Below are 19,232 nucleotides of genomic sequence, written 5' to 3' on the forward strand. Positions count from 1 at the left end.
CAGCAGGTAGCGACTAAATGATCGGCAAACCAAACGCTATTAACCTCATGGACGATAAAATCCCCCACGACCATTGAACGCATCACTAAATCTGGTTCTTCCATGGGCGGGCGCCTTTATGGGTGATGCTATATTCTAACGCCTGACTAGGTTTTATGTGCGAGGAAATGGCATATGGTTTGTTCGCTTTTAACTTCTATTTTTCTTAAAAAAAGAGGAGAAAGTCTGCATTCATTTAGATGATATGAGCTCGTGAACAACTGCTTGATTGGACTCGTTGACAAAACTAAAGGGAAAAAGTTAAATGAAAACTCTGAATTTTTTCCACGTTTGATTGAAATGAGTTTTTTACTTTCATTTTTTAAATAGCTATAACTATAATTGCCCGTGATCCAGAATACATACTTTTTCAATACCAAGGTCATCACTGAAGCTCCCAGAATTCCAATGGGCATGATTGACAGGTAGATTAGCCAATCACGAACGGGTATGGTCCATTCGTATCAAAACAAACATGTCCGCTCATGATTACGTATTGCTGCAGAATCAATGAGTGAAGACCTAAACTATTAATCTGAAGTGAGAGAAATTGATTTTGTTTGTAAATGATGAGTGACCAATGGGATCCTTTGTTTCACATGTGTCGATGAAATAAACAAATCTAATTGGACGATCACGTTTGGTTCTGACTTGAGGCGTGACACGGACCAGACCGATCACACTTTGTACAAAAAATACGAAGAGATACTATTATGGATTTGCCAAGTAGTAATTGAAAATAATTTTGATAATTGCATGTCCCATTGCATGTCCCCCATTTTTGCTTTTTATATGTCTCTCAATTTTGTTCTTTCATGTCAATCATTTCCCCCTGAACACCTGTAAATGCCATTTTGATTCATTATTTTGAATAATTTAGCATGTTTATCCCATACACATTACATTCAACATTTTCAATTTATTTTTCTCTCATTTCAGTGATTTTAATGGACCAAAAATCCCTTCAAATGACTACTGGAAAATTGCCTGGATACTGGGGTGAAGTCTCAAAACGGTAAAATCCTACCATTATAATTTCTGTATAAGGTTATATAATACTTTTCCACCTTCAGGCCACTCAAAACACGGTTATTCTGTTATGCAGCAGGCAAACCAAACTGTCAACCAATCGACCAGTGAACGCAACACTAAATCTGCTGCTTCCATGGGCGGCCTGGTTTATGGCTAATGCTTAAAATATTCTAATGCCTGACTAGGTTTTATATGCGGGTAAATGATCTATGGTTTGGTCACATTTAACACAACGGTTGGTCGGGAGCTCTCAGAGGAGACTGCAGATAGTTTTCACTGCAAATGATGTCATAGTCTAAGCACACAACACCTGGCACCCCAATGAAAACAAATAACTCTCAATATTCTGTTTATTAAAGGTTCTATAGTACGCCAAGTTTGCTCTCTGCACAACGCCTCCAAGCTCGTTCCAGTCTCCAGGGACAGACGATGCAGCCATTTCCATTCTAATGCAATCCTTACGAGGTTTTTGCAGAATCATATACCACAATGATCATTTAAAAAACACTAGAATATAATTTTTGTAATTTTGAGATTCCAGACCAGGTAGAGCTGAAAGAAGTTTGTCTGATCAGATGAATGAAGTTACAGACACCAGGCACGTGTGTAGTATGTGTGCGTGCGTGAGTGTGTAGTGTGTGTGCGTGTGTGTGTGTGCATGTGTGTGCGGGGGTGGGTGGGGGTGTGTGTGTGTGTGTGTAGCTCCTCACACTGTAATGTAACTGAAAGGTGCACAGGACACATCCACATTATCTCCAAACAATCAAAAATATCAAAATATCGCTATATCATGTCGTTTCCTTTAATGATACAGTATCGATATCGTGCGCTGCTGTATCGATATATCACCAGGAGTATTTTTTTTGTATATTTTACCAAATTATTCTGTCACAGCGCTACATTTGTGCAGCTTGTTTAGAGGAAAGAAATTCATTTATGCAGAACATCTGATATTTTATTCAGTGTTTTGATGATTAAAATCGGTTTATTTCATATTAACTTTGGTTTAACAAAGACTTTTAGTGTCAAAGTTGTGTTTTAGTCGATATGTTGTGATTCTTCAGAGCCGTTAAACTGCACATGTCTCTGTGTAAATGTAAACGTTGAGCTCGTATAAACTGTGGATGAATAAAACTGACACATGGAACAGTCTGATGTGTTTCTATCGTTGGTAAAATGCACAAAACTAAATGGAATTTGTTATGTTCATTCATCTTCAATAAATGGAATATAAATAAAAAAATAAAAACAATTAATATAGATTTTTTTGTGAAAATCGGGTTGATGATTAAGTGTCTCAAAAGCCTTTATTTTTCACTGAATCGTATTGAATCGATTTGAAAAATATCGTTTCAACAGTGTATCGGGGCCTATGTATCGACATATGCATCGTATCAGCAACTTAATGATACCCAGCGCTACTCCAAACTGACATATTGTTTTAACAAATGTTTTAATTAATAAGATTTTTAAAAATTATTATTATTTTATTATTATTATTATTTTCTACTTATTTATAATTTATTTTTTTATTAATTAATTCATATTTATTGATTATTCAACCAGAAAATAATATTAATATATTTATTTGTGTTTGAGTGTTTGTGTTTGTATGGTTTTGTGTGTTCATAAGTGCTCAAATATTCACACAGGTCTTGGACTGAGTCTCTGTGGAGCATGACCACAGTGCACACGTCTGATGTCGCTCACAGTGGTCCATGGGACGCTCGGGGAGTTTGTGTGTTTGCTCAGACTCATGAAAAATTAGAGGGAACATTGGCTATGTCATTTAATTACATCTTATTTTGTGTAATGTGTCCTGTTAGAGAGTTTATGCAGATTAAAAACAATATTTTTTGCAAATATGCATTCCCAGTTTTCCATAATTTTCTCACCATTTGAGTTTATTTAGTCGGAGGAACCATACAGATTTAGAAGAAATTGCTATATCTGAACAAAATGCTCCAAATTCTTAACGCACTGGTCACTTATTCACGCACAAACAAACTCAAATGCTGGCAGTGTCCCTTCAAAGTACTTATACTGATGATAGTGTGGTGATTGGTGGGTTAAAAGACACAGTATTTCATCGTGCGTAAACCCCAGTTAAAAGTTTATCTGAACAAAATGCTCCAAATTCTCCACAACACACAACACACTGGTCACTCATTCACTCACAGCAGCCTGTACTCTCATAAAAATGCCACTTTTATTCTCGTAATATTACGACTTTTATTCTCGTAGTGCCAGCATATTTTTTTTTAAGTGACCCTTATACTCCGTCGTACATTTGGACTTTAATATTGACAAATATGTTCTGTCAAAATAAGATTTGTTGACATTAAAGCAATTCTGTCATGTTCAGTCATTGTATTTTTTAATGCAGATAATATCCTGTCTTAAAGAAAACCAATTTGTGGGTTAAAAACCCCTTAGCATTCCGGGTGATTTTGGTGAAATTGCCTTTGTTCTGACCTCTCCAAATTAAAATAATCACCATTATTGAACCCTCAGTAGTAACTGCACTAGTTTGGGTCTTTGTAAAGGAAACACCCTGTAGTTTTACCCACAGGTGTCAGAATCACTGTAAGTTTGTTTGCTGAGCATTTATACACTTTGGAACACACATTTAAAAATCTCATCCTCGCCCAAAAATTTTTGTGAAAATGAAGGTGTAGAAAGCTGCAGTAGGGAGCTGGGGACAAAAATACACTATCTCAACTGGTCATACTGAGGTCAATACCTATACAAAATGAGAGTTTTACAATCATTTTATCATGAGTAAGTCCAGGCCTCTCCAAACATATCCAAATGAAGACATTTGGAGAACGTTTGGAAAAAGTGCAATAACTTTTGGATGTTTCAACCCACAGACATCAACGAGGCTCTACTGAAAACTCACACTGAGAGGAATCTGTATCTGCACACCCAGCTGCTCTATTACTGTACATTTATGTATCAAAACACAATATAAAATGTATATTTGTATATAAAATACAGTCAAAACAAGTGCTATGGGTCAAAATAAATATATATTTACAAACCACACACTACAAACAGTGAACAAACACACACACTTCAAAATGTAAACAAACACACACTGGAAACTAAGAACACACTGTATATGATTGTACAGTGAGACTGTGATTCTGTGACAGTGGCTCAGTGGTTAGAGCTTTGGTCCCGCAACCCGAAGGTTGGAGGATCGAGTCCCACTCGGACCAATTTCTGTCATTGTTAGGCAAGACACTTCACCCAAGTGGTGTGTGCGTGATGATTGGTGGTGAGATCTTCACTCGGTTCCACAAACCGCTCCGGGTCCAGATGCCTCTAGTTTAACTTGTACAAACATCCACAGTGTCCTCGGTCGTGTACTTCCTTTGTTTTGTCCGTTTCGTCATGTTTAAAACGCAAAACTGCTGCATAAAAATTACGCAATACCCGCACGTAATTTTACGCGCGGATCTTTATATCCAGTCTCGTCTTTTTACGCGTGCAGCAAACTCCGTCTGTTTACAGTAAACCACTGCATGTCACGCATCAGCGTGTTCCGCAGTTCATGGGCTTTAAGAGGAAAACATCACTAAACGTGTGTAATGTAACAGCTTGATTCTACAAGGGGGAGAGTGGGGCGTACTCTTTCAGTCATCTGTAGCTCTCATTCACTGTCCACGGCTCCAGTCACCCACAGCCCCCACCTTATTGGCCAACTATGGTGTCAATCACAAGCTAACAAGTTTGTTTTGCGCTGAGGAATAAAGTTGGCGCTGTCAGAAGTTTATTATGCCTAAAACTAACAAAAGAAATGCAGAGAAGTGACGGTCCGGAACGCTAAGTGGTTAAGTTGTCGGCGCTCAAGTGACGGAAATGTAACTGAGAGAATCCGGTCATTTTTCAAAATAAAATATTTTTCAAAATAAACGATTGTTCAGACTCAGATAATAAATACAACGGAAATAATTAACTATTTCTTGGACGGCCGGTGGCCCGGTACCAATTGATCCACGGACCGGTACCGGTCCACGGCCCGGTGGTTGGGGACCACTGCTGTACAGTAGAAAACACGAGAGGAGCCCAGACGGCTCACCGTGCAGTGTGATGGTGCCGGCGGAGGTGCTGTGGTGCTTTGGATAGAATCCATTGGATTCTTTTTTTGCTGGATGTAAAGAATAACTTTGGACCACTCCAAACCATTTTTTGTGAACTTGTTTTTTTTCATGGTTGTTTTTTTTTTTTTGAAAAGTAAAAATCTGATGAAGTGTCTTTAAAAAGTACACATAATAAAATCATATCTGAAATATCCTGTTATTTCATCCATCATTCTTATTAGGACACTGAGACAAAGCCATAACAGAACTGCTACACATGCAGTATCTCTGAGCCTGTACTGCTGATGGGGTTTTGATGAATCGCTCAATATCAGACCAGAGCAAAAGTACCTGGAGCAGAAGATGTCATATTCATCATTTTAACCTTGCAAAAAGAACACTGCCTTTCAGATGAACAATAGTTGGATGGTGGATTCATTTGGACATTTTGAAATAGAACTCTTACATTTGCTAAAATGTTTTGGTTTGGTTTTGGCCATTACCTGATTTTACTTTATGCGTGTCAAGATAAATGCTCTTCACATGATGCACTGGACAAATAGTATGAAGAGATGGGAGAACATCACCACAGTGTTAGTAAATGAGAGAGAGTGTGTGAGTACAGACACAACAGATCCTCTTTATTAACAAATGAACTTCTGCAATTGCAATGCTGTGAAGTGTAAATGTTTTTGAGACTCCAAATGTTTTGTCACTGTGTTAATTATTTCATATGTCTGGAGAGCGCTTCAAGGTGATTCTGTGCACCTGCCACTGGAGAGAATTAAAAAGTTTCCGGGAAAATTCAGTCTTTTCTGGTGCCATCTGTCTACTGTACGTTTGGGAGGGGCTGTGGAGGCGATTAGCTTCTAAATGATCGTTTGGTTATCCTTGAGTTTGAAAATTTTAAATCGTGGAAACTAATTCTAAGTTCCAGTTTCATTTGCTCTCTGTGCTATGTCTCTCACCCTTCAGAGCAACATGCAAGGATGACATACAAAACCACTTCAGACATGTTTTTGATAAGGGAAACACATTACAGGATGGTAGAAAGCTCCAAAAAGTCAATTTATCATAATATCCCTCTTTAAAAAAAACTGGATTGTCCTTGTTTATTGGTGATGAGTAGCACGATTCAGTTCTGTCAAGTTAAATCTTTTAGACAAAATGCGATAATTGGCAAACTGCTCCCAAACAGGTTAAAACAAAGGTTGTACAATTTTACTTTTTTCATTTTTTTCATAAACCAAACTACCTTGAGAGTGCCTGACCTCGAGACGCTAATGAGGGCTGGGCCTATTATAGCACTGTTAAAGCTAGTTTGTCAGTATGGCACCTTTAGTATTTCCACCATGAATCTTTATGCGTATTCATAGAAGTGCCAGATGTGAACATGGAGATTTATTTCGACATAAAATACGTACACAGAGAAGCGCCGCAGCTGCACACTCTTATAATGACTAGCAAAAGCAGACGCGTGGAGGGGGGGAAATGACTCAATTTAAACAGCTTGTAGAGTCAGGTGTTAGCTAAAATTGTACACACTTTTCAATACGCTTTTTGCTTCATGATTAGATGAAAAAAAAAAAAGATTCTGGCATTAGGAACTGTTTTACAACTTGCTATGTACGTTTGAGGATACATAAGGTGTGCGATAAGGAAAAACGAATGCCTCAGTTTAACATTTTTGGTGCTGTTTTTAGTTTGTACGCTGAAGTCCATGTGTTTCATTTAGTACGATAATTTTGTGTGTAGAGGGAATACTGCCTGTCAGTGGTAGAATGTGACAAAGTAAAAGTAGTAAAGTACTGTACTTCAATACAAATTTTAGGTATTAGTACTTTACTTTTACTTCACTACATTTGATAGAAGGTATCTGTATTTTCTGCCACAATTTTTAAAGTAAATGTATTTTTATTATAGTTTGAGACCTGCTGAAAAGGATGAGGTCCATTTTATGTTAGTAGTTTGAGCATACAAAAATATACAAATAAAAACAGCTACACTTTAATTGTTTCTATTGAACAAACTTCAGCGCAAATCTGTATAAAAATTACTACATTTGAAGCTTTATTATAACTGGAAATGTATGCAAAATATTTTTACTTTATACTCTCTAAATACATTTTGAAACAGGTACTTAAGTCCTTTTACTTAAGCATTTTTTTGCTCCGACATCTGTGCTTTTACTTAAGTAAGAAGATCGTGTAACTGGGGCCTGTATGTGCAAACAGTGAACGTGAAAGTGCTTTTATGAGCCTGCTAATGCTACACTTGGAAAAGGGCTCTGGACTACTACAAAAAGACAAGGAACTTCACGGAGACTCACTTACAGTCAGAGAGAGGCGTTTAGAGCCCTGGAGTGGGAGTTCATTAAATGATAATGTGTTAGTCTTATACAGCGCCTTCCCAGACGCACAGTCACGTCACAGTTTTGTGCATTATCTTTCCACTCCACACAGAAGTGAGTAGGGCTGTAGTGCTTTAGTCGGTCGATGGTGTCTTAGTCGACTAATCATTTCATTTATATATGGATTTATAGGGGACAGCAGCAGTAAGTGGATGAACGAGCTGAAGATTTGGTATTTATGTAAAAAGACCAAAGAAAGATTAAAGTCATGATTCCTGTTTTATCTTCATATAAAGACATTATTTCATAGTTCTTTTTTCTGCATAAATACTTGTTTTTGCGACTAATCAACTAATCGATCAGAAGGATATGTCTTAAATCGATTAAGAATTTCTTTAGTGAACTGCAGCTCTAGACGTGTGGCTGCCAATCTGTGCCATCGGCCCCTCTGACCACCACCAGCACTCACACACCTCACATTCATTCTAGGCAAAGAGGGTGAAGTATCTGGCCCAACAACACACTGACAGTTATTCCCGATAACCCAGACTATAACGCCACTGTATAATAGTGTTGCCTAAAGCTGGGGACACACACATGACTTTCTCAGATGTAGAATGTTGCAGCGCGTCCACACCACATGACTGGAGTTTGCACGATACAGAGAGAGTCCAACAACTGACAGTCATGAGAGAGCACACACTAAACCACTATGACGAACAACTCAAGATAACTTTTACTTTACAAAGTGTAATTAAATAATCCACAAAAACAACGTTATAATAATTAAACAGCAGGTTGTAATGCTTCATCCATGCTAATGTTATCTTATCTTGCTGTAGGTTGCTGCTGAATGATGAAAAGACTAGATCGCGAGTAAATGAATAATTTATCCATTTTTAGTAGTAAGCACTGTTACGTTATGAGCACACACACACACTCAATATATTTTTCTGAGTTTCTACTATTGGCTAAACAGCATCATGTGACCCTAGACCAGGGGTCGGCAACCCGCGGCTCCGGAGCCGCATGCGGCTCTTTCATCCTTGTACTGCGGCTCTGCGTGGTTTGGGAAAATACATTTTAAGTATTTAAGTATATTTTATTTGTATTAGTTATTTTTTATTGTAGTTTAAACAGGAAGATTGTTGTGATCTTGAAATATTAAAATAAAATTATATTTTCTTATTTTTCGTTGCTCAAAATAAGCATCACAATGTTAAAAACAAACACTGCTCACGCCTCATAGACACAGACACAGCTCACAGTCCTGCGTAAAGACACAGCCCTGATTTTCAGACGCTGTGTGCACAGGGGTCAGCAGCAGGTGGATCAGGACCACGTAACTTTGCCCATCCCTCATGACGCACTAATAAGCTTGTCCTTAGATATATAATGAAAATCCTGAAAGGAAATCGCCACAGAAATCTATTTGATGTAGTAACAAGTTTATTATATCTGTGATAGATCTGCTCTTGTCTCCGCGATGACGTATCACGTATAACACATCAGACACATCGCCCAAAAGTAGAGCCACAAACGAGTGAAAATGAGCCAAAACAAAAGTCTTTGGAGAGCTTTTAACAAAGGGGGAAAGGACAACTGAGGAGCCAGAAGAGGAGCCTACGACCTCCAAGAAAAAGAAAGCGAAATTTAACAGACAACACCAGGAGTCCTACTTAAAATCTGGGTTTGTCACTACAGGTGACTCTCACGCACAGAGTCTGCTCTGTGTAATATGTGGAAAAGCAAATGAGGCAATGAAACCTTCAAAACTGCTTTGGCACATGGAGACTAAGCGCCTAGGATTAAAAGATAAGATTTAGAGTTTCTTGAAAGAAACTGCGGAGTAGACTAGACATAATCACACTGTGGGTGTCATTGTCTCTCATCACTCCTCGATGGGTCCACCTCATCGCAAAAAAACAAGTGCAGAGCTCCCACTGATGCAGCAGTTTGGTGAGTTGTATTTTTTATGCACTTAACTTATTTGTGCCATATTTATCTGCCACGCGTAGAAGGCCGGTCCGTGAAAATAAAACCTACATTATTCCGGTCTGTGGTGCAAAAAAGGTTGGGGACCCCTGTCATAAGCACACTATAGTTGTTCACACTAAACCGAAAGGTAAAAAAATATATATACAGTGTCTTCATTTTAGATGTCAAAAAGTATTTGCGGCTCCCAGTGTTTTATTTTCCGTGGAAACGGGGTCCAAATGGCTCTTTGCGTGTTAAAGGTTGCCGACCCCTGCCCTAGACTGACCAAAACAGTTCAAAGTGGTGGCGTTAGCAGTGATGCTATCTCACTTGGGATCTTCTAATAGACTTTAAAAATGGCAACAAGTAAAGAAATTGGATGTGTTTCCTGTGTGGATTTTATCCAAAGCACCTTTGTCATTTAGAGTGCTCCAAGAGGAAGATGTCAGCCGCACGAGAGGAGGAGAGGAAAATAGCAGGAGACAAAGAGAGAGGGAGAGGTGATTATTGCAGTGAGTGCATTGGTTTATGTTTGTTAGCACTTCACCTCTGATTCAATGTGTTATTAATCCAGCATTTAGACCAGGATAATAAGCACATGTCTCACTGATGCCATTGTTTGAGCATTGTTTCTTCTGAGAGGATGAAATTTGCCAGCATCTCATCCACTCCTTCTCATTGGCCGCTGGACTCCGTGTGTGCAGAGGAGGGTCCATAAACAGTTGGCTGTACCAGAGTGCACCCGAAATCGACATTCAAACATGTTTGAATGACTGCAACTTGAGTCAAGTGGCATTTATCTGCAGCGCACACTTGGACATTCGAACCTGGCTCGAGTCGTAAATGCTCCATGACACTAAAGCAGCTGTGACTAGCTTCAACTAGGCAGAGTGACTAAATGAGATCAGGCTAAAAATCACGTAGTGTGTGCCCAGCTTAAACTGTTGGTGTGTTCAGACTCACTGGTGTGCTCCGGCTCCTCCTCCACATTGCCCATGACCATGGCTGGGACTCCAAAGGCTGAGGCCAGCACCCATACGCAGATGTTCACCACCTGTAGTCACACAAGAGTGAACAAGCATTTCTACAGACACATTCAAGTTACACAGAGGTGACTGACAGACACAGCTGTAGTTTTGATGCTAAATATAAAACAAAGTAGCGAGGGTAAAACACTGAATGTATGATGTTACACATTTATTTTGACAAAAATCTTGTCTCATTAACAATGAATTTAGCCGTACAGCTAAATGGCTAAAACTCCAGGGACAGTGCCTCCCATACACTGTGTATATAAATGGACATAGCTAGACTGTCAGCTGCCACGTTCCAAATAGGAACATGCGATTCGATTCCATCGACTCTATTTCCCCTTCTATTAAAATCCATGCCCCTCTCTTTGGACCTGCTGCTGCCAGACTCATCATTTTTGGCCTTAAAATATTAGTTATAAACCCCTCTACATGATTCTGGTGTTTTTACTTCCCAAGATATGAATATTAACATCAGACCAATCGGCGCCTTTGTGCCCCAAGGTCAGCAGGTTAGCAAAATGCTAATGAAGAAGGGACGAACTGCATAGACTATGGTGGTTTGCTGCCTGTCAGTGAAGCAGACATAAAGACATTAAGAAATGATTTATTAAAATATAACTGTTGGCATTTTAGCCAAAAATAAACACAGTCAAATGTTACTGTTAATAGTCTTTGACACATTTTACTTTTGCTTGACCTGACAGTAGCACAATTGGAATCAAAGTGACACACTTCCTCCACCACTCTATGTTCTGCTACTTAATGTCACATAGATTGACAGGTACCGGTCATGGTAGCTCCTGCTCTAACACTAGCCAACATGACACCTTGACCGTGAGCCTTACCTTGGCCTTGTGTGGAGTTCGCATGTCCAGAGCTTTGACTGGGTGACACACGGCGATGTAGCGGTCCATGCTCATCACGGTTAGGGTGAAGGTGCTGGTGAACATGTTGTAGTAGTCTATGGACACCACCGCTTTGCACAAAGTGTTCCCAAAAGGCCATAATCCAAGGAAAACATCCGTCCCCTGGAAAAAAAAGAGTAGACAAATGAAAATATATTAGCATTGATCAACTGAGATTGAATCCGTACATTTATTTCATAGAATCATGGAGGATGTTTTGATTCTATTGTTAATAAAGTTTGTAAAGTTTGTTTAAAAATGGATATAGGGCATCATTATTTTAAGGTTAACGTACATATGACAGGTTAGACATCTAATTTACACAACAGTTATGATTTCACAAATAAAAATAAATGACAACGCTTTTATAGATATCACTGAATTTTAAAACTGTCGTAAAATCTGCAACTTCCACCTAAATCAGTGCAGCAGTTTGGATGGACATTTGTTTCTGGACGACGAGCATAAAGGGATTTGTTTCCTATAATTTTCACAAACTGCCACTGGACTAATGTAAAACTATGACAAATATTTACCATAGATGCAGGTCACACCAAAAAACACAGTAATGAATAGAAAACGCTAGCAACGCTGTCAATCAAACCTGTTGCTAACGCTAGCGGGAGCGACCTCAAAGAAAAAGGTGCTTCATTGGGCTGTTATTAATGTTTATTTCTTGATGCATGGAGAAAATAGCGAAATAAAAAACACCAGGATGATATAGAGCAGATTAATACGAGTACTTTAAGAAAACAAATATGAGTCTGACAGCAGCGGTTATAGAGAGAGGGGCGACAGTTTTTCAATAGAAAGTAAATTGGAGCCAAAGTCGATGGAGCCGGAAGTGCGCCTATGCTTGCTTCCTGTCTGGAAAGCAGCAGCTAGCAGGTTAGCAATGTCAATTTATAAACACCAAAGTTAAATCTATCAGCTGGACAAAACGTTGTAGGAGTGAAGACGTTTTGTTGATTTAACCTCGGATTTTACTCTGGATCAGACCTGGACGACTGAGCCATTACACAGATATGTTCATTTATGTACAGTTTATGGTATCGACATGGTGTGTGAGTAAATGGTGGTGCTTGGAGAGGCCATTGGCGCAGATTGGAAGCAACGTCTTTGTCTATGGTTACTATCGAAGCTACTAAAATACAAGTGTGGATAGTGAATGAATACCAGCCAGCATCATCCAATTGACTTTAGAGTTAAATGTTGATAAAATACCTTAAATTCTTACCATTTAATACACATAACTTTAAAATGCATATTAGTTCACAAGGGAAATGATAAAACTATACGTGAAAATGCTTGTCATTGTTATATGTAGTATTAAACAACACTGCAATTAACAAAATACTTAAAACTAAAGTGTTTCTCACCTGAAAAGGGAGAGTTGCCAGAAACAGGGAATCCGCTAGTGCCAGATTAAAGATGTAGATGTTGGTGGCTGTCTTCATCTTGGTGTATCTGAGAAAACAAAGAGAAAAAAAAAACGCAATTCAAAACAGTGTCACCGACTTTTGTAGATTAAGCCTGAAAATGTAATATCTAAATCTAAATATTGGTACAAAGTGATATTTTGCTACGTTCAGTTTATTTGTCGACAGAAATTTGGGAACCCGGAGCAAGAAGCCTCACATGGGCCCCCCTCTCACGTAAATCAACGGGAAGATGGTGCAATTGGCCCTTAAGACTCTGGAGCCTGGGACAACAGACCCCTTAGCCCCCCATCGACTCCCCTGGATATTGAATTCATATTGGATCTGTAATATAAACTCTAAAAAGGTCATTAACGCTCCAAATGTCAGTATTAAATCAGTATTGAATCATTATTAAGTTTTATGTGATTTAAAAAAAAAACCATCTCATTCTGTTACTGACACTTGTATTTTGTTAAATTAAAGCCTGAAAATGTGTTCCTTTTCCTGATTTATACATAGTAAATGAGAAACACAACCTTTTCTCTCTGTTCCTGGTGGATTCTGTGTATTTTACATATTTAAGTGGTGACATAATGAGTCTTAATGGACAGTATTGACAGGACGTAAATGGATTGTTCTGTTAAGCTCCTCTCCACTAAAATAAGTGCTATGTTGTCCAGAATCTACTCAGACCATAGATTAGTTCCCGTTCCCTCAGAGACCGACTAAATTAAACTCTGAGACATACTGATGACACACAGTACGTAACTATACTTTCTTATTTTTCAACATTTCTGCCACTTGACGAATGTAAAACTATGATAAATGTTTACAGTCGTTTTTCCCACCAAACAAAGTAATAAAAATAACTGTCACAGGCACTTCAGCGTTCCTCCTTCTGCTGATTGCGCTTGGATTTGATGGACTGTCGACTCAGTACGTTTATTTAAAGATCTCCCCTGATTCCAGTGTCAAGTATTTTCAGTGGCATACTCCACGGCTGAGAGCTGAGAGACTTTTTTTGATTGCTAATACCAACTTGCTCTCCTGGACGTTAACTATGACAGATGAAGGGATATCAAAGTAACTGCATTTTTTAAAAGTTGGCACATATTTTTCTGCACAATTTTGGAAAAAAAAACAACACACACAAATCTGCTGCATGCTGTTTTAATTATAAAGCGTTCTGGTATCTGATAATCAGGAAGTGCTCGTTAGCATGTTGGTTATCATTATGGCCAAACTCTGCTCTGGTCTTTGAGAGTTATCAAAAGCAAACTAAAAGTAAACTCATTGCTATAAATAATTAGGATGCGTATGTTAATTTAGGAATAACTTGGGACCACTGCAAACCGTTTAAAATGAACTATTTTTGTTTTTCATGTCACTGTATTTGACCCTGAAGTATTTGATATTTTATTATTCCATCCTCAGGTTCTTGTCATGCAGTCTCGCTTTCAGCACAGTACATGCTTTGGCGCTTTGATGTTTTACGGCCAACGTTGTTCCCGGGCAAACTCATACAACTTATATTTTCTTTCATATTATTTATAACTGACCCTTTTTGCGGCTTTTCCACTAAAAACAGCTGCACGCTTGTCTCCATGGAGATGTTACTGTTTTGCCTATAATGTTCCACTGTATGTCATTAAAGAGGGGTATTTTACTTCTATGGGATATTAAGAGCTAACACATAACATATTTAGATCACTGTGTTACCTTTTATGGTTTTGAAAATGCTAAATTCGCTGAAAGCAACATATGAACATGTTTTATGAGTTTCACTTTCATTTATGACACTCTTGAGTTTTTTTTCTTCCTCTGCTCTCTGCGTTAAGTCCCTCCCCCTTCAGAGCGCTACCACAACACAATCAGCTGCATCCCACTAATGAAACTACTGCACATCACATCAGGTTTGTCAAGTTGCTGTGTACAGTTTTGTATCATGTTTTTTGTATATTTATGGAGAGTTGTCGTGTGGGAGCATGGGTGGCGTAGGCTTGTGGGCGGAGCCTTGCATCTTACAGCTGACCATAAGGAGGAGTCGGATAGGACGAGATTGCTAAAATACTCAAACATACATGAATGACATCTGAAACGTCTTTATGGATGTTTTTGATGAGAGAACTACATTATAACATGAGAAAGCCCAAACAAATACCCGCTTTTTGAACTTATCTGTCTCTAAGTGATATCACAAGACAAAGTTACACGTCAGATCTGCAAAAAGGCAATTTCACACACAAGATTGTATGTTTTTCTACAGATCGTTTAGCAGTAAAACACCTGTAACTGAATAAATGTAGATAATAGATAAGTTTAAATTTAAGCCATACTGTGGAAGATTTCAGGCAATAAAAAGTAATAATTCCATAGTAACAAGCAGAGGGTGTACTCTCCACAATACAAAATCAGGTATGTTTAAATGCAGGAAAAATGAAATTAAGCATTGGAAAAAAAAAAATGCTTCAAATGCACTACATGACTAAAAAGCATTCAGTTGTCACTAAATAACATATTTCCATTATAAGATCACAGTTGATGTATATTTTCTAGGTAAAAAGATGTGAAAATAAGTTTATTCATAGACCTATTCTCTCTTTGTCTCTGCTCCTCACCCCAAATACGCAAAACACATTAAGTTTTTACCATTTGCACAAACACTCTAAAATTAGACGAGTACAGGACGAAAGCAGGAAGGATAGTGGAAACATTATAACAAGCAGGAAAAAGAAAAAAAAAAAAAAAAAAAAGAAAAAAAACAGAGGTGCTGATGAAAACATGAGAGGATAAAAGATTTGGAGATGTTTTCGTTTGCGGGTGCAGGGTTACAGGAATAGCAGAGGTCTTGAATAGAAATGGACTAAAAACTGAAAATACGAGCAACTAGAGCAAAAAAGGGGCAAAAAAAACACTTTGTCAAAAAAAAGGAAAAAAAAAAAAAGCTTCTAAACAAGTTATGTTGCAGTGCATTTTCATCAGTCCAAAAATATTATGAAATTTATTTTGTTTCATTCACTCGTTTGTTTAATCCTACATAGAAATAAGTTGCTCACATTTTTTTTTTTACTTACCCCATCTCCACTGCCCTGTACTTGTAATTATTTGAAACAGGAGGTATTCATCGTTAACACATGGTGTGTTTACATCTCTGTGTTACCTTTTCTCGTTTTGAAAATGCTGTCTTTTTTGAAAACAATTTATCAACTCCCGCTTCAGTACTACAAGTACAAATTTTAGGTACTTTTTACTTTTACTTAACTATATTTGAGAGCAGGTTTTTGAACAGGACTGAAAAGTAAACACCTGTGTTATTGTGTTATTATTGTGTGAGACCTGCTGAAAAGGCTGAGGGTTTATTTTTAACACAGTCGCAGTTTGACTAACACGCTCAGTTTGAGTTAACACAAATATATAAAGAAAACACACAGGAAAATGATCAGTTGTTTCTGCTGAAAAAAAAAAAAATCAGCACAAACCTGTATTAAAATCAATATATCTGAAGCTTCTTCAGAGCTGAAAATCTGTGCAAAATACTTTCACTTTGTACTCTTTAAGTACATTTTCAACAGGTACTTTAATACTTTTACTTAAGTAGATTTTTTTTTTCCATATGACACTTTTACTTTTATTTTTGTGCTCCAGTATCTGTACTTTTACTTGAGTAAAAAAATGCATATTGGAGACGTGAAACGCTACTATGAAGAGGTGGGGCCCATCAGTTCAGTTTAGAAGAAGAAGTCAGAGGATCTGTTTCTATTGTTAAGCCGTTTCAGATGGATATAACAGGTTTCAAAGAACAAATTGTTAAACGTTTGATACACACGTCGTCTTTAATGAAAGTGCAGGATGAAGGAGGATGTACTCGAGATATTTGAGGGACCTAAATTATGATCTGAAAAGAGGAAATACTTATTATACATATTTTCAGTTGGTGTGATGTTAAATCTTTTCTCAACTGCGCAGCGTGACCCCATAACGTCTCACAGTGACAACCTTTCATACTGTCATTGTGAATACTGTCAGGAGTAAGGCCTTTTATACAAGAGCTTTTGTTCAAGTACAGAGCTGAAAGATTGTGTTTTTGTTTTTTTTTTCCAGCTCATTTCTCCGTTGCAGAAATACCATACAATACAATACAGTTTAGCATTATGTGTATACTGTGTTTTTTTAGGATGATGAACAGTATGGACAGTATTGGTAGATGAACTAAACCTCAAAGTATTAAGTGGACAAGTTTTTCCAATGCTGTTCAATTCAGATTTAAAGGAATTGTATGAGGCCTGCCCGTTCCTAATCCTACATATCATAGATTGTATATATAAATGGACACAGCTAACCTGCAAGCCGCTACTTTCCAAACAGGAAGTGATCATGTGTGTGCTTCTGGCTCCATCAGCCCCAAGTCACTTTACTTTGAAAAACTGTCACCCCTCTCTCCATAACTGCAGCAGTGTCTGCAGTCTACATGATCCTAGTATTTTATTTCACTATTGTGTCTGTAAATCAAGAAATGAATATTAATAACAGACAAATCACGCCTCGCTCTGGATTGGCTCTTTGGTTGCTATGATACTCGCGGTCATAATTCTAAATATGGAACTTGGCTCCATGTGAAGCTCATTCTGTTATCATCTTGAAACCAAACTTTAAATTACAACATAAACAAGCTGGCCATGATGTCTAATGTTTTTTTGTGATTAAGAATACTGTATATATAGTAGTATATGTATATATATATATATATATATATATATATATATATATATATATATATATATATATATATATATATATATATATATATATACACACACACATATCAGTATAACACTAGGACAGATAGGTCATGCTTATAAAATTTTACATAACCTTCCACACGGCTCCTTTTCCAGCTCCATAAAATACAAAAAAGACACTAAAGCAGGGGCGTCAAACACATTTTCACCAAGGGCCACATTATCAAAATGTCTGCTCTCAAAGGGCCAGATGTAAAATAAATCTAACTACTTTTTTAACTTGTTAATTAACTGTTTCTGTATTTATTACTTATTTAAGTTACACATATTGCATATGCATTTGCCTAGATGTAAAAATATGGCTCTGTAACTGTATATCTCCTGATAAAATGACATTTTAAGACCATCATACCTTTTATCATACCCTGTTGAGGGCCACATAAAATGATGTGGAGGGCCACATTTGGCCCACGGGCCTTGAGTTTGACACATGTGCACTAAAGTAACTCAAATGTTACTTTCAAAAGCTCAGCCAATCCACTGGCCTCATTCATTTTCTCATGTCAGGTTCATTTAATATAATCATTTAAAGTCCAAAGTTCCAGTACAACATTTAGACAGAGATTGCAAACCTCAGTCCTGACATTTAAATTAAAATGTGTCAACATTCATATTTCATCTCATTGAAATCACAGGGAAAATGCCATTGTAAATAATACATGAATTATAATAGAATTTATAACATATGTTGTGCACACACGCTGTACACCAAATATCCACTGTTCCTCCTCTGTACCACTGTCCCTCCTCTGTCCCTCCTCTGCACCACTGTCCCTCCTCTGTCCCTCCTCTGCACCACTGTCCCTCCTCTGTCCCTCCTCTTCACCACTGTCCCTCCTCTGCACCACTGTCCCTCCTCTGTCCCTCCTCTGTACCACTGTCCCTCCTCTGTACCACTGTCCCTCCTCTGTACCACTGTCCCTCCTCTGTACCACTGTCCCTCCTCTGTCCCTCCTCTGTACCACTGTCCCTCCTCTGTCCCTCCTCTGTACCACTGTCCCTCCTCTGTCCCTCCTCTGTACCACTGTCCCTCCTCTGTACCACTGTCCCTCCTCTGTCCCTCCTCTGTACCACTGTCCCTCCTCTGTCCCTCCTCTGTACCACTGTCCCTCCTCTGTACCACTGTCCCTCCTCTGTACCATATATTATCTTGAATGCAAGTACACAGTTAATAGATTTTTTTTTTTTCCACAGCGTACTCATTCCTAATCCCACTTGAACTTGTGCCCTCTCTTTCATCAGCCTTAACACCTCAAATGGATGTGCTATTTCTGTGAGGTCTGGTGGTCCATAAGACATATTTTAAGAGCACTGAATGTATCACTGTGTCAAAACACGTCCAGGATCCAAGTTTGATCAAAGAGGCTGATGAGCACTTTACAAACGGAGCACAGCTGAGTCATTCCACAAAGTCGGGGGTTTCTACAGAAGTTTATTTTTTAACACCATCCAAAAGATAGAAGTGTGGCAGAGACGACCACACCTTATTGATAAATTATATATGAAAAAGTCAGTATTTTAATGTAAAAGACACACAGACACAAACAAATGTGAGTAGCGATGGAGCAATGGTTAAGCATTCAAAAT

At 38.1% G+C, this 19,232-nt stretch overlaps 1 protein-coding gene across 2 annotated transcripts in view; it reads right to left on the reverse strand.

The window, feature by feature from the left end:
• oprl1 (opiate receptor-like 1) overlaps positions 1-19,232 on the reverse strand; it is a 116,988-nt gene that overhangs the window by 23,521 nt on the left and 74,235 nt on the right. The window contains exons 2-5 of one of the 2 annotated variants that reach the window (XM_055222887.1): positions 12,805-12,892; positions 11,366-11,548; positions 10,464-10,540; positions 8,857-8,867 (exon numbers count right to left, since the gene is read on the reverse strand). In XM_055222887.1, the coding sequence (XP_055078862.1) occupies positions 8,857-8,867; positions 10,464-10,540; positions 11,366-11,548; positions 12,805-12,892 (359 nt within the window). Of the gene's footprint in view, positions 1-8,856; positions 8,868-10,449; positions 10,541-11,365; positions 11,549-12,804; positions 12,893-19,232 lie in introns of both variants that reach the window. The other variant, XM_055222886.1, reaches the window with a different exon arrangement.

This window comes from Periophthalmus magnuspinnatus, chromosome 7, assembly GCF_009829125.3.
Source record: "Periophthalmus magnuspinnatus isolate fPerMag1 chromosome 7, fPerMag1.2.pri, whole genome shotgun sequence".
NCBI lineage: Eukaryota > Metazoa > Chordata > Actinopteri > Gobiiformes > Gobiidae > Periophthalmus > Periophthalmus magnuspinnatus.